General features: G+C 53.9%; 1 protein-coding gene across 1 annotated transcript; it reads right to left on the bottom strand.

The window, feature by feature from the left end:
- Window positions 1-14,624: 14,624 nt before the first annotated feature.
- On the bottom strand, window positions 14,625-23,497 carry LOC135885410 (E3 ubiquitin-protein ligase TRIM39-like). The gene is made up of 6 exons (XM_065413093.1): window positions 23,111-23,497; window positions 21,108-21,203; window positions 18,335-18,565; window positions 17,412-17,434; window positions 17,220-17,323; window positions 14,625-15,184 (listed from the first exon to the last, which is right to left on the bottom strand). The coding sequence occupies exons 1-6, from the start codon at window positions 23,495-23,497 to the stop codon at window positions 14,625-14,627; spliced, it is 1,401 nt and encodes a 466-aa protein (XP_065269165.1).
- Between the last annotated feature and the right edge of the window lie 1,586 nt (window positions 23,498-25,083).

Genomic DNA, 25,083 nt, shown 5'->3' with positions numbered 1-25,083 from the left:
TTCATACCCTTAACCATTTTAGTTGCCCTTCTCTTTACTTTTCCCAATTCTAATATATCTTTTTTTGAGATGGGATGATCAGAACTGCACAAAGTATTCAAAATGTGGACGTACCATGGATTTATGTAGTGGCATTATGATATTTTTTGTCGTCTTATCTATCCCTTTCCCAATCATTCCTACCATTCTGTTTGCTTTTTTGACTGCTTCTGCACATTGAGCAGATGTTTTCAGAGAACTATCCATGACTCCAAGATCTCTTTCTTGAGTGGTAACAGCTAATTTAGATGCCCATAATTTTGTATATATAGTTGTGATTATTTTTTACCAGTGTGCATTATCAGCACTGAATTTCATCTGCCATTTTTTTGCCCAGTCAGCCAGCCACTGGCTACAGGGATATAGTCTGCCCTCAGTGCCATGAGCCCCACTCTTTTCCTCTATTTGCAGCCCCCCTTTTTTACACTTGAATTCCCAGTCCCTGGTCTTCTGGACATCTGCAATGTAAGCCAGTCCGTTGCCTCCATAGAAGCAGTGCCTCCCAGTTTACTGGTTTTACCTTAATTTAACTCTCTGCCTAGCACAAGTTTACTATAGACACGCCTAAGTAAAACAAACTGAAGTTTATTTAACAGAGCTTGAGATAGAGATTCTCATGAAAGTTGGTATAAGGATTTGGAAACATACAGTTACAGGTTAAAGAAAAACATAAGAGACAGTCTACAGGCTGTACTCATTTACAAGTTACTTTCCTGTCTAAAAGTATTTCTCATCCAACGGTGTACCTGTCCAGTTTCAAAAGCTGGGATCCTCTTTTCATGAGATACTTCCGCTGACAGTTTCTCTCCTCCATAATGGATAACATCTTGTGTCCTTTCCTATTCTGTTATACAGGCAGGCCTCGACTTTACGACGTTCGAGTTACGACGAACGGCACTCACGCCGTTTAAAAAACTGACACCCTGTTTCGATTTTCCAACGTCAGTTTTGACTTTCCAGCACTTGAGAGGACGCAACACCAGTGAACAAGTTCATAGGTGCACAACGAAATTTGGTGCCGCCCATCTCCCTAACTCAAGGTGCTCAGTTGCTGTTCTGACCCCATTTTTACGTGGTGGATCTTTGCACTTCCAAACTTTTTCTTAAAATTTAGTGTTTCTTTGCTCATAATAATGTCAGAAAAGCAAAAATCTGGTGCAAGTGGCGTTTCTAAGAAACGTAGAAGAAGTTTGAGTACAAAAATTAAAATAATTGAGGAGTTTGAAAGAGGTGAGACGCCAACTAAAATTGGTAAAGCTTTGGATATCCCCCGATCGACTGTTTCAACCATCCTGCAAAACAAGGAACGGATTCAGGAACGTGTTAAGGGTTTGGCTCCTATGCAATCAACTGTGACAACTAAGCAGCATGTTGGACTTATTGACCAGGTTGAGAAACTGTTAATCATTTGGCTGGAGGATCAAAATCAACGCTGTGCTCTGGTGAGTTCAGGCAGAATTCAGGAGAAGGCCTGGAGCCTTTATGATGATCTAAAGAAACAACAGGGGGAAAGTTCTAACACTGAGCCTTTTAATGCAAATAGGGAATGGTTTATGCAGTTTAAAGCCAGGGCCAATTTGCATAACTTGAAGGTCTCAGATGAAGCTGCCTGTGCTGATGAGGAGGCAGCTCGTGTTTTTCCTGAGAGACTGGCTAAAATAATTGAAAAGGGAGGGTATTGTGCTCAACAAGTTTTTAATGTTGCCGAAACTAGGCTCTTTTGGAAAAAAATGCCATTGAGAACCGAGATTGCCAAAGAGGAGAAATCCATGCCAGGGTACAAAGCTGCTAAAGATAGGATCACTCTTTTGCTTGGTGCAAATGCTGCAGGTGACTTTAAACTTAAACCTGTGCTTGTGTACCGTTCAGAAACTCCCAGGGCTTTCCAGGGATATTCCAAGGCATTTCTCCCAGTGATATGGAAATCCCATCCTAAGGCATGGGTCAATAAAAACATTTTTGAGGATTGGTTTAATTATCATTTTGTGCCAAGTGTCAGGGATTATTGCAGCAAAAATAATCTTGCATTTAAAGCATTGTTAATCCTCGACAATGCTCCTGGTCATCCACCCAGCCTTGACGACATGCATCCTGAGATACAAGTGGTGTTTCTGCCCCCAAACACCACTTCATTGTTGCAACCCATGGACCAGGGGGTAATTGCATCCTTCAAGGTCCACTATCTCAGGAGCACATTTGCTCAGGCCATCAGGGAAACTGAGAAGCAAGGTGGACCAACCCTGAAGGAATTCTGGAAGAGCTTCAACATTTGCCATGCAGTTAAAAACATTGATGAGGCATGGAATGAAGTCAAACACCCCAATTTGAATGGCGTTTGGAAAAAATTGTGCCCTGATTTTGTGTCTGACTTCCAAAGCTTTACTGACACTGTTGAGGAGGTGACCAAAAATGTTGTTGAAATGGGCAAAGAACTTAAGTTGGACATTGCACCAGAGGATGTTGATGAGTTGCTGGCATCACATTCTGAAGAATTAACTAATGAGGACCTCATTGAATGGGAACAGCAAAAAGTGGCAGAGGAAGAAGAAGATGCACCCACTGTTGAAGAGACTCCTCCTCGTAACGTCTTGACAATAAAAGTGTTGGCTGAGGCATTTCAACATTTGGAAGCTGCCACGTCCCTGTTTGAGGAACATGACCCCAACATTGGACGCAGTGCATCTGTGAATAGGGACTTATACAACACATACAGCTGCTACAGAGAAATTTACAAGGAAAAGAAAACATCTGTCCAAACTCCTTCGGACACTTCCTTATCTCCTTCCAATTCACCTCCAAATACCCCTGAAACCCCCATCCAATTAGACCCACCTGTGAGCTCAGACGAAAGTGTCCCATCTCCTTCTTCATCCCTTCAGTCGGTTTCTTAGATCATCAATGCCCAGGAATGATGAAGACAAGTTATGTTAAGAAAATTGTAAGGCTTTAAAATTTGTCTATGCTTTTTAGATTATTTGTAGGTAGGGGTAATGCACAGTGTACAATACTGTACAGGTACTATATTTCTTTATGTATTTTTAGTGTCTGTGATTCTTTTGTCAACATGATTGCTATTTTCAATATGAATACATTAATGGAGCTATATTACTCGTCTATAATTGTTTGAGTACAAAAATCTGGGTGGAAATAGTGTATCGGGCCTCTGTTTAGAAACCAATCCCCCATTTATAACATTGTTCCTATGGGAAAATTGGTTGTGAGTATCACAGTGCCCCCCATAAGGCTTTATGGAAATATGCTTATGAATATATATATGACATAACTGGAATATGTTTTATGCTACATATGCCATGTAACATATCTCTGTGAAGGTTATGATCTACTGAGTCTATTCATCCTATTCGTATGCATGTATCATTTTTGTATTCGAAGTTATGAATATTGGCTGTATACTTGCTTGATTTTTGAGTAGCCTTTGTAAAGCATTTGGTCAGCTTCTGGATAAAGGAATCTGCAAATTAAGTGCCCAGTCAAGAACCACTTAAGCCAACAATGAACTTGAAGACACCAATCCACATCTGGGCTTTCCCAGGTATGTGGCTTGGCTGGTAAGAAACTCAGTCATGCATGGACATGTGACTGGCCCATGTGACTCCAAAACTCCATTTTGTAGCTAGATTCTACACAGGGGGAGGGAGGGGTGTCCACCCACAAGAGAAAGTCTATTTCAACCCTTGGGAGACCCCTCCATTTGGTCTTCAGCTGGCTCAAGCGATAGCCTGTCCACCCCCAAAGGATACCTGAAAGGAACTGGAAACAAAGGACAGTAACTACAGGGGGTGTGAGTGATTGCTGGACCCAGACTAGAAGGAGATTAGTCTGTAAAAGGGAGCTTACTGGGTGAGGTTTTTATCTGTATTCAGTTTTCTTAGACATAGACATAGACATAGACATAGACTAGTTCTATTTTATTTTGCTTGGTAATTCACTTTGTTCTGTCTGTTACTACCTGGAACCACTTAAATCCTACTTTCTGTATTTAATAAAATCGCTTTTTACTTATTAATTAACCCAGAGTACGTATTAATACCTGGGGGTGGGGGCAAACAGCTGTGCAGATCTCTCGATCACTGTTATAGAGGGCGAACAATTTATGAGTTTACCCTGTATGAGCTTTATACAGGGTAAAACGGATTTATTTGGGGTTTGGACCCCACTGGGAGTTAGGCATCTGAGTGCTAAGGACAGGGACACTTTTTAAGTTCCTTTCAGTTAAGTCTGCAGCTTTGGGGCACGTGGTTCAGACCTGGGTCTGGGTTTGCAGCAGGCTAGCGGGTCTCATTCAAACCAGGCAGGGCACTGCAGTCCTAAGCTGCCGGGGCAGGAAAGCAGGAGCAGAAGTAGTCTTGGCACATCAGGTGGCAGCCCCAAGGGGGTTTCTGTGATCCAACCCGTCACACTGAGTTATGACATTTCAAATTAAGATGTGATTTTCAGGAATCAATTGTGTCATAAGTCCGAGGACTACAGTTACAGTCTATTGTCTCTTACCCCGGGGTGCCCCATTCAGAGACTTTTCTTGGGGTTCTTTTGTCTTTGTACATGCTCAAGCCTGCTTCTGGTCCAGACAGTAAACGCAGGGCTTGGGCTGGGTTCCGGACGTCCATGGTTCTCAATGTTGAGGGATGCCCATTCTGGCAGGGGGGTGATTCTCAGTGGTGTGCCAGCACATTAAGTAACAGTCTCAAGGGGGTTTCTGTGACCAAACGCATCACAACCTTGAAAAAGTCACCTCTTGATTTTCTTGTTGGTAAATTTAACATGTTACGCTCATTAAGTCTCTCACGATCAGCCTTTTCTCGAGCACTTGAATCATTTATGTGGCTCTTTTCTGCACCAAGTTTTTCAACATCCTTTTTAAAATGTGGACACCAGAGCCACATGCAGTATTCCAGTACTGGTCTCACCAACACCATATTCAGTGGTGGAATCACCACCTTACTCCTGCTCACTTCTCCCCCGTCTATACACCCACGGAGGACATCAGCCCTTTTACCCACAGCATCACCCCGGGAGCTGAGTTGTTTGCACACTGAGACCCTTAAATCCTTTTCAGAGTCACTGGTTTCCAGGATACGGCCTTTCTCCCGTCTGTTGGTACGACCCACACCCCTCGTCCCTAGATGTGGAAATTTCCATTTGGCTGCATGTAGTGGGGTAGTTACCCCGCTCCTGCCCTGAAGGGCTTAAAACAGCCCTGGAGAGGGCTGTAGCAGGGGAAAGGCCGGGCTGATTGGAAAGCTGTGATTGGCTTAAAGAGGGCCCAGCTGGCCCTTATAAGAGGACTGTGAGCCAGGGGCTGAAAGGAGTCTCTCTCCAGGCTGGGAGAGAGCAGGGCCGGGCTGCCTGCAGAAAGGGGACTGGGCGTGAAGCAGGGCTGGGGAGAGCCAGAGGGGCTGGGGAGCTCCAGGCTGGCAACTCCCCAGGCTGCAGGGCCTGGTCCAAGGCCCATAGAGGTACTGGGAGGCAGAGGAAGGCAGCAGGTCTGAACCTCTTGCCTATGAGGAGTGGCTTTTACACTGCAGTCTGCCCCAGGGAGCAGAGGCTTGGTGAGGACTGGCAGTAGCCCAGACTGAGGCAAGGTGGGGATTAGAGGGTTGGGGGTTTCCCAGAGAGGGGAGACACAGAGACTGGTGGGGGTGTTGCCAGGGGGCAGCCCCAGGGTAAAGGGACACCGGAGTCCGGGAAGGACACGGGGGCCAGTGGCAGTAGGACACCGGCCTGCAGTGGATGCTCCGGAGGCTGGAAAGAGCTAATTCCCTGAGATGACCAGCAGAAGGCACCACAGGGGTGAGTCCCGCACCTTTACACTGCATTAAAACACATTTTGTTGGTGGGGGATGTTTGGAAGGACTTGCCCTTCTGGGGGAGTGTGAGCCCCCTCTCCCTGAAGCCCTGAGCATGTGTCAGGATCTGGGGGCCCCCAATCCCTCTTTTCTCTGCCTTGCATGTTTACTGGGTTGTGGGGAGCCCTGCCCCTCGAGATGGTATCTGAGCCCCTCTCCCTGCTACACCTCAGGGAAGCCAAGAATTGAGGGGGTATGCCCCCCCGGTGATGTCTGCAGCCAGGTCTGTACTGTGCTCCACTTACAACTAAGTCAAGTATCAGGGGGTAGCCGTGTTAGTCTGGATCTGTAAAAAGCAACAGAGAGTCCTGTGGCATCTTTAAGACTAACAGATGTATTGGAGCATAAGCTTTCGTGGGTGAATGCCCACTTCGTCTGATGCTTATGCTCCAATACATCTGTTAGTCTTAAAGGTGCCACAGGACTCTCTGTTGCTTTTAACTAAATCAAGAATTGCCTCTCCCCTTGTGGATTCCAGAACTAACTGCTCCAAGAAGCAGCCATTAATTATGGTGTCTAGAAACTTTCTCTCTGCACTCTGTCCTGAGGCGACATGTACCCAGTCAGCATGGGGATAGTCCCCCGTTATTATTGAATGTTCTATTTTTGTAGCCTCTCTAATCTCCCAGAGCATTTCACAGTCACACATTCGGCTTCCCCCCAGCCCTTAGTTTAACAACTTTGCTACAACCTTTTTAGTTTTCCATGCCAGCACTCTGGTTCCTGTTTGGTTTAAGCAGAGCCCAGCATCCTTCCTATACAGACTCCTCCTTTCCCACGAAACCCAGAACCCTTCTTTCAACACCATTGTCTCATCCACGCACTGAGAGCCTGCAGTTCTGCCTGTCTAACTGCCCCCCCTGCATGTGGAACTGGAAGAGAATGCTACCATGGAGGTCCTGGACTTCAATCTCTTACCTAGCAGCCTAACTTTGGCCTCCAGGACCTCCCTTCTACCTTTCCCTGTGACTGGAACAAAGAATAAATGTTCTGGCTCAAAAAGAGCTAGGTGGTAACTGGCAACCGCTGGCACGACACTGTTCATAGCCCTCGGAGAAAGCAGTGCACAGGTGCTGGCTGTTTGGCAGACTGGCCTGCTGCAATATCGCAGTGTCTGGCTGGGCAGTCTTAATGCCCCCTGGTCAGAAGGGAGCAGGACAAGGGTCCTGAGACAGGTGATGACTGGAGACCTGAGACCTGACTGGGCACTGCTGGAGTGGGTGGGGGTGGGGGTGAGGCAGGACCGGATTAACTTTTTTTGGGCCCGGTGTCAAACATATTTGTGGGCCCCCCTGGGGAATGATTGTAAAAGGGGCTGGGGGTAAAAGCACAGTGGGGCAGGAGCTAGGGTTGGTCTCTGGAGCAAGGGAGGGGTCAGGGGTAAACTGCAAGCGCAGCAGGGCTGGGGAGGGGGTAAACAGGATCCCCCCCCCGCCCCTGCCCACATAGAGCGGGTACCTACCTGGTTCTAGCCCATTCTCTTCCTCTCTCTCTGCACTGAGCTGCCCCTCCTCCCACAGCAGCAGGACAGGTTCTCTTCCAGCCCTCGGGGGTGGGTGTTGGGAGTGGGAGGAGCGGAGGCTAATCTGGTTACTCCTATAACCAGACATTTAGTTTCCAGTCAGCACTGCTAACCGGACACTCAGGTCCCATTTTCTACTGGAGTTTCCAGTCTAAAACTGGATACCTGGCAACAGGGCTGCCAGAAAAGCCTGAGGGGGGGAGAGGGGCAAGCAATCATTTTTAAAAGTAAGAGGGCTAAGCCTTAAGGGGGGGGGGGGCAAGTGGTGGGTGGACTAGGGAGTGGAGAGGAGCTAATGGGCAGGGCCATGTCTGCTGTACTGCCCAGGTAGGTTGGAGACTGTGGGGATCAGCTGACACAGTATCCAGGGCCGGTGCAAGGATATTTTGCACCCTAGGCGAAACTTCCACCTTCGCCCCCCACCTCCCCCGGAGCATCGCTTATTATAAATTTTCAAAAATGACTACAGTGGAGTCACATCTTACGCGGGGGTTAGGTTCTAAGGTCAGCGCGTAAGAGGAAAATTGCGTATAGTGAAAATTACCATAAAGTACAGTATACACTAGAACAGGGGACCTCAACCTAAGGTGGCACGCAAGCCGACTTTTTTTTACTGGCAGGCTGCGGGTCGCGGCTGCTGCTGAGCCTGCTGCCGGTCTGAGGTTCCGTTCACCCAGGCCGGCAGGAGCCTGAGCGGGGCCGGCGGCCGGGACCCCGACTGGCAAGGGGCTGGCAGCCGGAACCCCAGACCAGCAGCAGGCTGAGCGGGGCCGGCGGCCGGGACCCCGACTGGCAAGGGGCTGGCAGCCGGAACCCCAGACCGGCAGCAGGCTGAGCGGGGCCGGCGGCCGGGACCCCGACTGGCAAGGGGCTGGCAGCCGGAACCCCAGACCAGCAGCGGGCTGAGCGGGGCCGGCGGCTGGGACCCCGACTGGCAAGGGGCTGGCAGCCGGAACCCCAGACCAGCAGCGGGCTGAGCGGGGCCGGCGGCTGGGACCCCGACTGGCAAGGGGCTGGCAGCCGGAACCCCAGACCAGCAGCAGGCTGAGCGGGGCCGGCGGCTGGGACCCCGACTGGCAAGGGGCTGGCAGCCGGAACCCCAGACCAGCAGCGGGCTGAGCGGGGCCGGCGGCTGGGACCCCGACTGGCAAGGGGCTGGCAGCCGGAACCCCAGACCAGCAGCGGGCTGAGCGGGGCCGGCGGCTGGGACCCCGACTGGCAAGGGGCTGGCAGCCGGAACCCCAGACCAGCAGCAGGCTGAGCGGGGCCGGCGGCTGGGACCCCGACTGGCAAGGGGCTGGCAGCCGGAACCCCAGACCAGCAGCGGGCTGAGCGGGGCCGGCGGCTGGGACCCCGACTGGCAAGGGGCTGGCAGCCGGAACCCCAGACCAGCAGCGGGCTGAGCGGGGCCGGCGGCCGGGACCCCGACTGGCAAGGGGCCGGCCGCCAGAACCCCAGACAGCAGGTGAATGGGGCCGGCGGCTGGGACCCTGGCTGGCAAGAGCTGGCGGACAGACCCCCAGACCGGGCACCGCTGAGCCCGCTGCTGGCTGAGTGAAAGGAACCCCAGACCGGCAGCAGACTCAGCGGCAGCTGGGACCCGCAGCCTGCCATTAAAAAAAAATCAGCTTGCGTGCCACCTTTGGCATGCGTGCCGTAGGTTGAGGATCCCTGTTCTAGTGTATACAGTGTATACTGTATATAGTGTGTGTACTGTACTTTATGGTAATTTTCACTATATGCGATTTTCCTCTCACGCGCTGACGTTAGAACCTAACCCCCACGTAAGATGTGACTCCACTGTAGTCATTTTTGAAAATTTATAATAAGCGATGCTCCGGGGGAGGTGGGGGGCGCAAGGTGGAAGTTTCGCCTAGGGCGCAAAATATCCTTGCACCGGCCCTGCCTCTGGCCCATGTCCTATTTTGGCAACCACAGCCGATGGCTCATCCCATTGTGGGAACTCGTAGCCCCTCTGCCCAGGGCCAGCTCCAGGCACCAGCCTGGCAAGCAGGTGCTTGGGGCAGCCACTCTGGAGAGGGGCGGCACGTCCGGCTATTCTGCGGCAATTCGGCGGCGAGTCCCTCACTCCCGCTCGGAGCGAAGGACCTTCCGCCAAATTGCCACCGATCGCGGCTTTTTTTTTTTTTTTTTGGCTGCTTGGGGCGGCAAAAACCCTGGAGCCTGCCTCTGCCCCTCCCTATCCCGGGGTTTCCCCCTCTGCCCCTGTCTGGCAGCATATCTCACCCTACCCCAACCTGGGTTCCTGCATCTTCTCCCTGATTCTCTCCCAGCTCCCCCCTTCCCCTGCCACCACCAACTGTTCCACCCGACTCTGGCCACGTTTTGGTCCCTGCACAGATTCTCCCTATTCCTCCCCCTGTGCCCCTCAGCTGGGAGATGGCAAGTGAGAGCAGTGGCGTCAGCAGCTGTTACCGGGCATGGCCAGCTCGCTTTAGCCTGCGCAGTGAGAGCCCAGCGGTGCGGGAAACCTTCTGCAGGGTCTCCTGTCCCTTCCCTCCAGGGGCTGAGCTGCCTGGGTTAAAGGCTGCTGCTGCCACCTCCATTGTGAGCTGGGAGCCTGGGCCAAGCCGCTGCTGCTCCCCAGTGGGGTCTGTCCAAGCCCCCGTCTGTGCCCACCCCAGGTGGGGCAGCCCCGGGCTCTGCCCGCACCAGCCCCGGAGCTGCAGGTGAGGGGACCCCGGGGAAAGGTCTGGGGCTGGGTAGGAAAGTGACTATGCCCCAACGGCCCCTCCAGGAGCCGATCCAGCTAGGAGAGCGAACACCCCCAGGGACCGACTCCTGGGCAGAGGGGGAGGGAGATGGAAGGGGAGAAAAGAAACAGGCAGAAAAGGGGCAGGAGGAGCAATGGTGGGGAGAGAGGTTCCAGGCTCCCAGCCCTGCCCAGACCCATTCCCTGCAGCCCCCCCCCCCCCCCCCCCGGGGCAGACTGACTCTCCTGGGGAGAAGGTGAGGAGAAGGGAGAGGAAAAGCCAGTTGCTGCCTCTGCCTGGTCCCTGCGCTGCTGGGGGAATGTGCTGCCTTGGGACAGTGTCGGGGGGATCCCCCAAACCGGCTCCTTTGATTCTGCTCTTTTCTAAGGCCTGGTCTGCACTAGACAATTAGGTCAGTATTGCTCAGCGACACGGTGAAACCAGCCTAGCCCCCAGTGCAGACAGGGCTGAACTGACGGGAGAATTCTCCCATGGGCCTCTTGGGGAGGGGGCTCCTACGCCAACAGGAGACCTGCCCGGAGATTTCCTTCAGGAACTTCTAAGACTGTCTCAGTGGGTTTAGTCCTGGTGGGACGCGCTGGGGCTGCGCTGCAATACAGGGACCAAGTGTTTTCCCAGCCTGGCAGAATCTAGGATCTGGCTTCAGGTAAAGAGCCCAGGAGACACTGGGGTGTGAAATGGACTAAACCATTTTCTGGAGCCTGCCCAATTGCCCTTCTCGCCTTGACAGGCTGCAGAATGACACCCACGTCTTGCTCCAGGGCGTCCCATCCTCCCAGGGGCCAGGGAAGGGACATGGCTGCAGTGGTGCTGGCTCAGGTACGTGACTGGCAAGGCGCGGGGGGGGGAGGTTGGTCTGGGCGTGCGGGAGGGACAGTAAATACGGGAGGAAAGTTGAATGGGAAATAACAAATCTTCCGATGTGTCCTTTGCTCTTCACACGACAAACACAATATGGAGAAGCTGCAGGGGCACAACTGGGTCCCAAGTAACCATGGTTACTAACTAGAGACAGACATGACAGGCCTAGCCACAGATTTACACACTGCTTAGATTAGTCCTTGGAAGTTTCAGGGGTGGGCAAACTACGGGCTGTGGGCTGCATCCAGCCTGTCAGACCTTTAACTTCAGCTGCCCCGCTCCACGCAGCTCCTGGAAGCAGAGGCAGCCAAAGGACTTCCGCATCTTCAACTCCTCATTGCTGGCCCCACCCCAGAGCCTGCACCCCCAGCCGGAGCCCTCATCCCCTCCCACACCCCAACCCCCAATTTCGTGAGCATTTATGGCCCCCCATATAATTTCCATATCGAGATGTGGCCCTCAGGCCAAAAAGTTTGCCCACCCCTGTAAATCTAAACCACAGAACATAGCGAGCCACCAGACAACTGACAAACTGCTTCAAGGGATGTCATGGAGTTTTATAGGTCGCTGTATCTCCAAGGGCAGCTAATCATCAACAGGCGCCCTCACCTGTTACCCCTCTGCTTCAGCCGCAGTGGGTTTCAACCACCTGGGGTCTCAGCTTCTAACTGGAGGTGCCCCCACCCGACTGTTTAAGGGAGTCAGGAACGTACCCTACCCCCCAATGATAGCTGACCTGGTCCTTACCCCTAGGACTAGCCTGATGCCTCGTACATACACTCTTCTGCCCCCTCCGTAATGGATGAACCAACACTCAATGTACACTTTATTTACAAGGGGAAATAAACAGGAAGCCTATAAAGGCAAGTGACACAACCCCTAGGGTGGATTGCCCTGGATTCACGAGTCCAGTTTATTCCACACAGTGGACTCCGTAATGTGGGGGAACCCCTGTACGGGGATGAGATGTTGCAGGCCTGAAGCTGCTTGAGTGCAGTGAGGTGATGAAAGTGCCAATTCGCCCAGGGATCTAACCTCTCTGAGGCAGCAATAGGCATTACTCATGGTGGAAAAAGTCCCCACAGTGTAGGGAGGCTCTTTGACATTTCCCAGGCCAATTGCTCTCTGCCAGAGTAGTTCGGCCAAGCCCTTTGATGGCAAAAGTGGCAACACACCAGGCAGGGGCAGATAGTTGTGGGATCACCCACGCTCCCCTCAGGAACATAGGGACAGTCAGGGGATCGCCCGCGCTCTCCTCAGGCAGGGGGAGACAGTAAGGAGATTGCCTGCGCTCCTTCAGATGGATAGAACAACGTTCTACGTTCCTTTGGCTAGGTCGGGTGGGGCTTAGTCAATGCCTGCCAAACATATTTTATCTTCATATTTCAGCACACATTTATAATTTGTCATACAGCACCTCTACATACATGACAGAATTATATTAATGACCAGCGTGTTACTGGGGAAATACTGCACCAAAAGATTAAAAATTCTGCACACAATATTTTAAAATTCTGCATATTTTATTTGTCAAAATAACATAATATAATCATGCTGGTTTCAATTATTTGGTAATTTATTTCAAAATACCTGTCAACAAGTATGTCTGTAACAATACAAATAAAAAGATTCAGCAATTTTTTATTGACTAATAGATTCTTTACTCGGCATATTAGTACAGAGCTTTGAGTGCTAATTCATTTAAACTACAGTACAGAAACGTATTTCCCGCACCCCTGAGAAGCCATACAAAGGCTTGGGGGAGTCGGGGTAACGGACGAGCTGAGGGAGAGGGAAGAAGCCTGGGAGTGAATCTGGAGGGTTGTTGAGTGTGGGTGGGAGATGCATGGAACAGTTTCTCTTGGGGGAGAGGGATTGTTCGGGAGATGGGGAACCTCCCCCATGCAGACCCTGGCTGACCCTGAGCCTCTCCCATTCAGTCAGACACATCTGCCCTGTCCCTGCACCCTGCTCCCCATCCCCATGTGTCCCTTCACTCACCCTACCCCCCATCCCCATGTGGAGCCCCCACCCACTCAGACCCTAGCTCAACGCTGTCATCCTACTAGCTCCGAGCCCGCGCCCCAGTCTGTCCCTGCAACTAGCCCTTTCGAGCCCTCAGTCTGTGGCCCCTCAGCAGCCCTGTGTGGCCCCCCTGCCACCTAACCGGGCTCTACCAGAGGCTGCGGTGGTGAAAGCAGCCGGCTGGGCTGGTGCCACCTCGGCCTCTGGTGGGCGAAAGGAAGAACTGCAGCACTTCTTCGGCAGAATGTTTTTCTGCAGGAAAAGAAACCTGCATCTGACAAGAATTCTGTGCATGTGCCGGGGTGCAGAATTCCCTCGGGAGTATTGTGTGTAGCTAGAGAGTTAAAAATCACATGAAGTCTAGCAGAAGTTCAAGGAATATTATTTTATACTCTTGTAGGAGTGAACTGAAATAATATTTTGCATCGTTAGTTCCGTGGCATCAATTTTCCATCTATTACTTTTGAAAGGTGCAGTGCAAGTCCTGAAAGACCTGAACGTGTGTGTAGTTGTGATGTTTATAACCCGTGAACATTGTGCTGTACATAGAATTGAATAAACTGGTCTAACAGTTTTATAATTATTTTGTAACGATAAATATTTGGGATTTCTTGAAATAACAGTTAAAACAACAACAAAAATAAGGTATTTAGAGAAGTTAAATTTGAATGTACATGTCAATGAACATTCAAACAATACATGTTAATTCCATTTCTAAGAGTATGTTTCTGAAATATTGTTGAAATGTAAATTAAAATATTCTTGTATTCACACCTTGTTACAATCGTAGCATTTTCTAAATTAGAAAAATCTCTTTTTGTCTGTCTCTCAGTATTTAAAATTGAGATGTTACATGGGTAGAAATTCTGACAGGAGTGAATGATTCCCGTCCATCACAATCTGCAACCCCGGGGCAAGAGGATAGGTAAAGGGGGGAAGCAAACTGTGATGGGGCAGTGTAGCGGGGTGGTCACCCGCTCTTGCCTGGGAAGGGTTAAAGCCAGCCCTGCAGAGGGCTGGGGCGTTGGAAGGAAAGACCTGGGCTGATTGGGGGAAGCAGCTGTAGCTGGGCCATGCCCCAATCAGGCCCCAGCTGGCCTGTATAAAGGCTTGAGCCAGGAGTAAGGAGATGGTCACTCTCTGCATTCAGAGGGAGATGGGCCTGGCTGCAGGAAGCTAGAGACAGGGTACCTGAGTGGAGCAGGGCTGGGGAAAGGCAGAGGAGCTGGGGAGCTCCAGCCTACCTCTGGGCTGCCCTCTGCGACCCCCAGTACCTTTTAGCCCAATGCTAGGCCTCCCCCCAAGTCTTTCTCTTATGATCTGGGCTCTTCCCTTCCTGCTTCTACAAACTCCTTCCTGCCCTGGACCCTACACAGCTCAGCAGCCTGCACCCCTATCTCCTCTCCCCCCCGTCAGAGGCTGGGTTCTGGAAAGTGAGAGGGGTGGGGGTGGGAAGTGGGGGAAGGTGACGTCCTTTCCACCATCACACCCGCGGGGGCAGGGTCACACTGTTCCAGAAGGGTCAGGACGTCTGATCTTCCAGCAATGTGTGAGTGGCCAGCTTAGGTGTCACCTTCAGGGACAAAGATTCCCTCCGGCCTGAGCTGGGACTGGGCAGATTCTCAGGGGAGCTGCGTTTTTACCCCCAGCATTGGCACAGGGACTGAAGAAAGGGCGGACTGTCCCGGAGAAGGTGTCAGTGAAAGTGAAGAGATGGGACCTGTCAGTCACATTGTAAAATGAGACCTCGCCTGCCTTATAGTCCAGGAAAACCCCCATCTGGCTGGGCCTGATGCCCACGGGGAGGGTGGTTACAGGGAAGGTGAGGGCCTCGTATTCCCCATCCCTCAGACACACAGTCCAGTATCCATTTTTAGGCGACAGGTGATCTGGACTCTTCCTGCTCACAGACTCCTTACAAACCCCCAGTTTCCATCTAGTCTTGTCTCCCACCTCCACCTCCCAGTAATGCCTCCCGCCCGTGAATCCCTCAGCGCCCAGGACAAAGACACAGGGATCAAATCTCTCAGGATTATTGGGCAGATTTTGTCGTTTGGTTTTGTGTCTCACACGTTTCCTATCCTGAGACAGAACAAGGTTGGGATGAGCCGTGTCTGGATCCAGAGTCACGTCCACTGGGGAGAAAGTCACAGAGTCAGTGCTGAGGGCAGGGGCTGGTCACTGGGATTTAAGGGAAATTAACCTGTGTCCCCATTAATCGCTGTGTCGGGATGTTGTTGCCTTAAAGGGGTGTTAGGGCCTTGTCCACCCACAGGAAAGAACTTGAGGAGAATACTGGTGTGTGTGTGTGTGTGTCTGTGTCTGTGTGTGAGTGGGTGTGACGAACTGGGACTGTTCTTACTGTGATCTGTAAGTGCTGACAGGGGAGTGTGGCTAGGATGGTCTGCGTTGGGGGATGGGGGAATGACTGAAGGGAAATACCTGAGCCTGTAACATGAGAACCCAGGAGGGGGCTGGGGCGAGGTGACACCTTTGCCCGGGAAACTGGACAAAGGCTGAGGGCGGAGTCGGGGAAGCTGGCTGGTGAGGTGGCTGGAGGCAGGGAGGGCTCTGACCTCTGGAGGGGGGCTGGGGGCCCGAGGACCCCAAGATGGACCTAACTGAGGGGTATCCTGTTGTCTGTGCCTGCAAGACCTGTCTCGGACTGTATTCCCGTCGTCTAAATAAACCTTCTGCTTTACTGGCTGGCTGAGAGTCATGGTGAATCGCAGGAAGCCGGGGGTGCAGGGCCCTGAGTCCCCCCATACTCCGTGACAGTGGGGTTAGAGGGGAGGGGCAGGACAAGGGGGAGATATCAGTGGGGGTGGAGGAGGGGCAGGCTCCAGAGGGCAGATACCAGGCTGGGAAAGCAAAGAGAAGAGGAGGATCAGGCTTGGGGGAACCAAGGGTGTGGGGAGGGGCAGGCATTGGAGGATGAGGCATTGGAGGATGAGGGGTGGCCCTGGAACCAATGGGGAAGAAGCAGATGTTGGGAGTGTCAAAGGGAGTAGGGAAGGGGGAGCGTAAGAGTGCCACAGTGTAGGGGGAAGGGACTGGCTGGTATTGGAGGGGGCAGGGGGAAGGGGATGGGTAGAGGGAATGAGGAGAGAGGTGGGTGCCTAGGGTGCAGACGGAAGTGATGGAAGGGCCAGGCCCCAGGGAATCTCTGTTGCTTTGGGGCCATGCACAGTTGGTTTGTTACTAAAAGCAGGTCGGTGCCATCCCTCCACACACTGGGTGGGCAGTCCTGCCCCAGGGGCGCAGCTGGGACTCTCCCGGCCGGCCCCATGGGCATCGCCTGCCACCCAGGCAAACCCCACAGCCAGGCCCTTCCCTTGCCCAACCCGGCCTCTCCCCAGGGCATGGGCAGGATGACTGGGCAGGGCAGAGCGCGGTGCTGGGAAGTGTAACCGGGTATTGGGGGAACAGGGACTGTTGCTAATGAGGCCAGGGCAGTGAGGAGGGGAGGGGACTTTACCCCACTTACTGCCTCCTCCATCTGGGAGAAGCTGCACCGGGGGCCAGTCCCAGTTCACACTTTAAGCTACATCTTGTACAAAATGTGCCACGTGAGGTGTCTATGGAAAAGTTATGATTTGCTGAATATGATGAACCTATTTGTGTGCATGTAACATTTTTGTATCTAAAGTTAGGAATATTGACTATGTATCTGTATTTCAAATGTGCTTGCTCTGGGTAACACCCACAACTAGCCTTTCAGGTACAACAATGAAGAAGCCAGACAGTGCCAATGGTCCAGCAGCGAAAACAGTAGGCCGTGGAAATGGCTTGTCCTCACCTGGGGACGCTTCAGCTAGCCTATGGATAATGTCTGCCGCGACTCATCAAGCATGAATTCACAAATCGTTTCAGTCAACCCGAAATATAATTTTCTGGCCAATTAACTATTTGCCAAAAACATTTTGCCCGGCTCTACTTCAACCCTCTCTAAGAAATGGAGCCCAGACCCCAGTGACTTGCAGTGAATGACTGTCAACATCCCCAGCAAGGGGATTTCTCCTAGTTTAGGGAGGCCAGGTCTTGGGTTTGCTGCCACACCAGCCTGCCGGTCACAATGTGGCCCTCATCATTTGTCCCCATGCACAACACCTGGCGATTCACCTCCCCACCCACATGTAGAGGAAACCCAGCCGAGGCGCGCTCACTCACGGGTGAATCTCTTCAGCATTTCCCTCATGTCAAGGCAGATTTTATACCCGTTCTTCAGGGCAGGAGAAACGGCTTCTGGTGGCTGGAGTTTCACATGCTCACTCCTGTGAAGAAAACGTCCCCTCATCACTCATCTGCTCTGTACCCACATCACTCACGGGAACAGAAGGAGAAAAGGAAATGGGAGCAGACCTGATCAATGCGTTTTTCACATCCTGAAAGGAGACAGAGAGACAGGGAGCTGGGTTAACACTACATGCAAAAGCACCGAGTGACTTTCCATTCTCTACCACATTGAATCCACAATATTTAACATGCCAGGGCAGCCGCTTCTGTGCAGGACACTGGGCAGTGAGCACCGATTTCAGGTGCCCGTCGCCCTGGTTCTGACTCTCAGAGGAGCTGAGTGTCATGTGACCATGGCACAGACTGGGGGGGATGTGACGTTCTGCGAACACGGAACAAGGAGCTTTGTTGGGACAAGGAAAGCAGCAGCATCCCTAACGCACCTGTCTGTCCCTCCCCTTCCCTGCAGAGCTGCACCCAACTGTCCCCAGCCTCACACCTGTGCAGCTTCCTGCTGCAGATCTAAGGCGACAGGGCCCAGATCCTCACCTGGAGCAGCTGCAGCTCCCACTGCTCAGCACTTCCCACTATCAGGCCAAGTGATCCCAGACTGGCACCCAGAGATGGAGGCCCCCAGCACCAATGGCCGGTGATGAGAGGCTTGGCCCTTTCATGTCATGAATTTGAGAGTCCACTTTGTCTTGTGTTTCTCTCCTCTGGACGCCCCCTTGTCCCCACAGAGCTGAGAATCTCTGCTCATCGGCAGCATTGGGTCAGGTTCCAGCTGTCGCAGCAGGGACCACATCAACCCCTTGCTCCTTCTGCCCCACCCGTTCGACAGGCAAAGCCCCTGCTATGTCTGCGTTTCCCTCTAACACAGACTGCGCGTGTCGCTGTGACAGGATGTCACGCCTGGGCTTCTGTTTGTGTCGGGAAACTGTCAGAGCAGGCACTGGAAATAGGATTGGTCACAATTCCTGGGCTCTGGTCCCTGACCGGAGGGTTTAAGGCTGCAGGATGGATGATGGGGAGGTTGTTAACAGTCTCACCTGCAGTAGCTCAGCGGCCGGTTGCTGACACTTCTCCTGTAGCGCTGTGATGAGATTGATCAGAGTGGTGCTCTGCTCCGAGAGCTTTGTTATATTGTCCTGTAGTCTCTGCAGCGTCTCCCTCTCCTCCGCCGCCAGTCTCCGCAGGAGCAGCTGCTCTTCCTCACTCAGAACCTGGTGCAGCGTCTTAAATTCACGTGTGATCGACTGTCTCCGATTCTCCACTTTGCCCTTTAGTAAACAATGGAGCGGGAACAAACCACAGGAGCCAGAGCTGGGCAGACACTGAGCTGACTCTGACTCGGGGTTAGGGAGCAGGGCTGCTAGTCGTGGGCTACGAGGATCACGTACCCATAGGAGGCTTTAGAGTAATGGGTCACCGTAAGGGAAATGCAAAATGCCCTTCTGAGAAAAAGTAACTGGGTCACACTCCCAGTCACTGCTCCTGTATCTCCATCCCCAGCCCCTCCCCTGATCTGTGGGAGGGAGTCTGAGGAGCAGGGTGGGAGGGCCGTGTCCCTCTCCTGTACAGCCTGGTGCTCTTGCTGGACTGGGGGCAGGCAGTGGCTGCCCTTGGTGACCCCTTGAACAGTGAAGCTTGAGTGGGAGCATCTGGGCTCTCCCTAAAATCAGAGGGTCCCGAGAAGACCCCTGTGGTAAGAAGGGAGAGCTGGGACCAGGAACGCAGTGGGGGAACAGCTTGGGGGAGGACAGGATCGACCATGGGGAGTGGGATGGGGTCAGAGTCAGTGGTACATGGGCGCAGGATAAAGCGCGGCACGGGGGCAGCGGTACGTGGGCGCGGGATAAAGCGCGGCACGGGGATAGTGGTACGTGGGCGCGGGATAAAGCGCGGCACGGGGGAAGTGGTACATGGGCGCAGGATAAAGCGCGGCACGGGGGCAGTGGTACCTGAGCGCGGGATAAAGCGCGGCACGGGGGCAGTGGTACGTGGCGTGGGATAAAGGGCGGCACGGGGGGCAGTGGTACCTGGGCGGTACATGGGCGCGGGATAAAGCGCGGCACGGGGGCAGCGGTATGTGGGCACGGGATAAAGCGCGACACGGAGGCAGTGGTACGTGGGCGCGGGATAAAGGGCGGCACGGGGGCAGCGGTATGTGGGCATGAGATAAAGCGCGACACGGGGGCAGCGGTACGTGGACGCGGGATAAAGTGCGGCACGGGGGCAGCGGTACCTGGGCGCGGGATAAAGTGCGGCACAGGGGCAGGGGTACGTGGGCGCGGGATAAAGGTCGGCACTGGGGGCAGTGGTACCTGGGCGGTACGTGGGCGTGGGATAAAGCGCGGCACGGGGGCAGAGGTACGTGGGCGCGGGATAAAGCGCGGCACGGGGGCAGCGGTACCTGGGCGCGGGATAAAGCGCGGCACGGGGGCAGCGGTACGTGGGCGCGGGATAAAGCGCGGCACGGGGGCTGTGGTACGTGGGCGCAGGATAAAGCGTGGCACGGGGGCAGTGGTACGTGGGCGCGGGATAAAGGGCGGCACGGGGGGCACTGGTACCTGGGCGCAGGATAAAGCGCAGCATGGGGGCAGGGGTACGTGGGCGCGGGATAAAGTGCGGCACGGGGGCAGTGGTACGTGGGCGCGGGATAAAGGGCGGCACGGGGGCAGAGGTACGTGGGCATGGGATAAAGCGCGGCACGGGGGCAGTGGTACCTGGGCGCGGGATAAAGGGCGGCACGGGGGCAGTGGTATGTGGGCGGGGATAAAGCACGGCATGGGGGCAGTGGTACGTGGGTGCGGGATAAAGGGCGGCACGGGGGGCACTGGTACCTGGGCGCGGGATAAAGCGCAGCACGGGGGCAGTGGTACGTGGGCGCGGGATAAAGCGCGGCACGGGGGCAGTGGTACGTGGGCGCGGGATAAAGGGCGGCACGGGGGCAGTGGTACGTGGGCGCGGGATAAAGCGCGGCACGGGGGCAGTGGTACGTGGGTGGGGGATAAAGCACAGCACAGGGGCAGTGGTACATGGGCGCGGGATAAAGGGAAGCACAGAGGGCAGTGGTACGTGGGCGCGGGATAAAGGGAAGCACAGGGGGCAGTGGTACGTGGGCGCGGGATAAAGGGAAGCACAGGGGGCAGTGGTACGTGGGCGCGGGATAAAGGGCGGCACGGGGGCAGTGGTACGTGGGTGGGGGTTGGCATATGGAGGGATGAGGGAATAGGGGCAGGAGCTCTCCTTGCTACACAAGCTGAGGGACTGGGCTGTCCATCAACATACATCATCGCTCTGATTGGCTGCCCTTCACTATCAGGCAGGGGAAAGGCAGCCAATCAGAGGGGATTTCCCCTCGAATGTGGGGTGTCTCCTGCCCACTCTTAAGAAGGGTCTGAGCCCCCCCCACACCCCGAATTGGCTGTTCTGGCTGCACGAGGAGCGAGTGGGTCTGTGTGTACAGGACAGTGAGTGGGTGGGTGGGTGCAGGATGAGTTGGGGGGTGCAGCGTGAACTGTCTCTGGGTGGGGCGTGTGCAGTACGGGGGGCTGGGTGCAGTGACAGTGGCTGTGCAGTGAGTGTGGGTTGGGTGTATGGGGAGCCCTGGGGTGAGTCTGTGTCACTGCCCCTGGGCCAGGAACTGCCCCTCCCCCCAGGGCTGCTGCACTGGGTTCCCCACCAGAGACGATTCCATGGCACCGTCCCAAGGCAAACGGCCAGAGCAGGTTATAACCTCAGCCTGCAGCTTTACAGCCCCACAGCCCCAGGAATGCTGCAGGGGGACGGGCTCCGGGAAGAATGAAGCCAGACACCCACCTGCCACTCCCTGATTTTCTTTTCCTCTTCAGACACCAGCACCAGGGCCTCCTCCAGCTCCTGCCTCAGAGGGCCCAGGGCTTCCTGGAGTTTTACCTTCAGGGGCATCATGTGAGATAAACAGCCATTAGTCTGCCTGTCTGACGGGCGGGGACTGCAGGGGGCAGGGTCGGTGGAAGCAGAGGCCCTATAGGACCATGTCTAGACCCCAGCTACTGGAGTCATGTGATTACCTCAGGCTCTTGGCATCCATTAAAAATGCATGTTTCAAACCCTCCGGGTTGCAAATTAAATATTGAAAACATGCCGCGAATGTGACAGACACAGTGACGCCTCCCTGAGTCTGCAGAGAGCCTGAGCCAATCACCCGGAGAGGTGACGCCATGTGTTTCTGGGGGTATTAACCTGACAACCGTACCCTCGCAGAGGAGTCTGTGTGTGGCAGGATGGGGAGAGCTCTTCCCCCCACCAAAAGAGAGATGGTACTGCGGGGAGGGGGGATTCCCTGTCTCTCTCTCTCTTTCTTAGGGAGAGGGGACCCCCCTGCTCCTGCTCCCAGTGTCCCCAAAGGGAGGGAGCCCCCAGCCACACCCCCTGCCTGGTCAAAGAAGTTTGCAGGCCCCACCCACAGCAGACAGCCCTTGGGTGCATGGCCCCTTTCCAGGGCCGTCTCCAGGCACCAGCCCACCAAGCTTGTGCTTGGGGCGGCACCTGGAGGGGGGCGGCGCGGCGCTCCGGCCGCCGCGGAGAGCGGAGCTGCAGTGGGCTCGCTGCCCTCCCCCGGCGCTCTGGCCGCCGGGGAGAGCGGGGCCGCGACTGAGCTCGCCGCCCTCCCCGGGGCGCTCTGGCCGCTGGGGAGAGCGGAGCCCCGGCTGGCTCGCCGCCCTCCCCGCTGCGCTCCGGCCGGTTGGGGAGAGCGGCCCGCGGCTGGGCTCGGCGCCCTCCCCTGCCGCGCGGGGCGGGGGGGGAGGCTTTTTTGCCTGGGGCGGCAAAAAAGCCAGAGCCGGCCCTGCCCCTTTCACAGCCACTGTCAGTGGGGCAGGGTCACAGCGGGGCCCCATGACACCGTGTGGAGCCTGGGCCTTGGGTGGCCTCAGTCCTGCCCTATGTGCAATGCACATTTCTGTAACAAAGCCAGGAGAATGCCCTGGGCAGAGGCAGCAGGGTCAGCGCTGCAGGGCCTGGGGCATCGTCTGGCTGAGACGCTGATCCCGGGGGAGTCTCTTCCCCACTCGGCTGCTGCTCTCAGAGCCCTCTGGAACGCAGGAGTTCAGCTGAAGGCTCAGGATGCAGCCCCTAGCGCTCACCAGGGCAAGGGAATCCTCGCGGGTGCAGGTCTATGTCTCTATGGTGCGACACCAAGCACAGACCCTGGGGCCCAGGATCCAGCACCATCTCTATTCCCCTTTCCCCATTTCCTCATCTCTCAGGTGTCATTTGTTTGGGGGATGTCATTCATCTCAGGCCAGCTCCCAATGTCCCACGCTGGACATACCTCCCTCTCCTGCTCTTAAACACTGCACTTCCCCTCCCCTTTGGGCCCCTCTTCAAACAACCCTCCCTCACAGAGCCCCACAACACAAACACACCCATGCTGGGTAACGCCCCAATGGGATATGCCCGGGTCTCCACGGGAGATGCCTGCAAAATGGAGAATCCAATGCCTTTCCTTCCTGATGTTGCAAAGTTGCAAGCAAGCCCCAAACCCGCAGTCTGAGCCAACCCCTCAGCCTCACCCACACACTGAAGAGGGAAGAGCACAGGTCCTGGTTTCCTCCATTCAGATACCATAAGGTGGCCGTGGTCACCTCGCATCGGAACCCCTGCCTGGCAGAGAGATGGACCCAGATGGACCCCTCACTGCCCAGCCTGGCAGCGCCTGGGTCCCTGGATCCACCTCCCTTCAGTCGTGTGAGTTCCCGCTCACCCCCAGCAGCCGGCTCTGGAGAAACACAACGGGGCGCTTAAGGGGTTCCTTCACCAAGAGCAGCAGTGATTCCTACCTTGTAACCCTGGGCAACTTCCTCTATGGGGACCACACAGGTGGCTTTTCCGTCCTCCTTACAGAAGAGTTGGAGTTTTTCCTTGTGTGTCTCACACAGATTCTCATTCTGCGCTTGCCCAGGCTGTAACCTCAGTGGTTTGATGCGCTCTATGATATTGGCCAGCTGCCTGTTGGGCCTGAAATTCCCTTTCTGGAACAGCGCTCGGCACTCGGGACAGGGGAACTTTGTGCCTGATTGAGGCCTCCTTCGCTCACTGTACTGGGTGATGCAGGCTCGGCAGAAGTTGTGCCCACAGTCTATGGTCACTGGCTCCGTCAGATACTCCAGGCAGATGGAGCACGTGGCTTCTTCTAACGCTTTCCCTATGGGCGTGGCTGAGGCCATGGCTGTCTTCTGTGTCTTGTTGATGGGCGGTCACCTTGCTGCCTGAATCAGCTCTTCACATGCCCAGAATAAAGTGAGAACAGGTGGACGGGGCGGGGGGGGGGGGGAGGAGGGTGTCACAGAGAAGGTGGGAAAGTGAAATGGGGTGAGATGGAGAGAAGAGAACAGGTAAGACACGATTATTGACCTTCTGCAGGTTTTTGGAGCCTCATATGGACATGGATTTGACAGCACTTTGTTAACATTAACTCTTTATTTTGGGGTTGGGTCAGCTATATCAGAGGAACCCCTTGATCAAATGACTCCAACTTGCACCTGTGATGGGTTGGGTCACAGAAACCCCCTTGGGATTGCCACCTGATGTGCCAAGACTACCTCTGAGCCCATTTTCCCTGCCAGCTTGGGACTCCAGTGCCCTGCCTTGTTTGAGCCAGACGCTTGCCTGCTGCAAACCCAGATCCAAGTCTGAACCACGTGCCCCAGAGTTGCAGGCTTAACTGAAAACAGCTTAAGAAGTGTTCCTGTCTCCAGCACTCAGATGCCCAGCTCCCAATAGGGTCCAAACCCCAAATAAATCCGTTTATACAGGATAAACTCATAAATTGTTCGCCCTCTATAACACTGACAGAGATATGCACAGCTGTTTCCCCCCCCCCCCCCCCCGGTATTAATACATACTCTGGGTTAATTAATAAGTAAAAAGTGATTTTATTAAATACAGAAAGTAGGATTTAAGTGGTTCCAAGTAGTAACAGACAGAACAAAATAAATTACCAAGCAAAATAAAATAGAACACGCAAGTCTACGCCTAATACAGTAGGGGACTACATGCAGGTAAATCTCACCCTCAGAGATGTTCTAATCAGCTTCTTTGACAGACTAGCCTCCTTCTAGTCAGGGCCCAATCTTTTCCTCCGTACAGTCCTTGTTCCAGCTCAGGTGGTAGCTAGGGGATTCCTCATGACTGCAGCCCCATTTGTTCTGTTCCACTCCCTTATATATCTTTTGCATAAGGTGGGAATCCTTTGTCCCTCTCTGGGTTCCCACCCCCTCCTTCTAAATGGAAAAGCACCAGGTTAAAGATGGAATCCAGTTCAGGTGACATGATCACATGTCACTGCAAGACTTCATTGCCCACTTGCCAGCACACAGGTATACAGGAAGACTTACAGGTAAAACACAGCCATCTGCAGACAATTGTCCTGGTTAATGGGAGTCATCAAGATTCCAAACCACCATTAATGGCCCACACTTTGCATAACTACAATAGGCCCTCAGAGTTATAGTTCATATTTCTAGTTTCAGATACAAGAGTGATACATTTATACAAATAGGATGATCACACTCAGTAGATTATAAGCTTTGTAATGATACCTTACCAGAGACCTTTTGCATGAAGCATATTCCAGTTACATTATATTCACACTCATTAGCATATTTTCATAAAATCATATCGAGTGCAACGTCACAGCACCACTCACTCTAACCCAGCCCTAACCCGACACCACACTATTTAAAGTATCTGAGTCTGCAGCGGGAACTATCGGCTCTTTGAGAGGAAAGCTCTGCCCTTGAGGCAAAACTTC

This window comes from Emys orbicularis, chromosome 11 (genome assembly GCF_028017835.1).
Source record: "Emys orbicularis isolate rEmyOrb1 chromosome 11, rEmyOrb1.hap1, whole genome shotgun sequence".
NCBI lineage: Eukaryota > Metazoa > Chordata > Testudines > Emydidae > Emys > Emys orbicularis.
This window is presented reverse-complemented; position numbering and strand designations above follow the sequence as displayed.

Excerpts from the sequence above, each read along its gene's own strand:
- LOC135885410 (XM_065413093.1), bottom strand. The coding sequence starts at position 23,497 with ATGGCCTCAGCCACGCCCATAGGGAAAGCGTTAGAAGAAGCCACGTGC. Across the intron at positions 21,204-23,110 it reads AAGTTGCCCAGGGTTACAAG|GTAAAACTCCAGGAAGCCCT; the intron begins GTAGGAATCACT and ends ATGCCCCTGAAG. Across the intron at positions 15,185-17,219 it reads AATGCTGAAGAGATTCACCC|TGGACGTGACTCTGGATCCA; the intron begins GTGAGTGAGCGC and ends CTTTCTCCCCAG.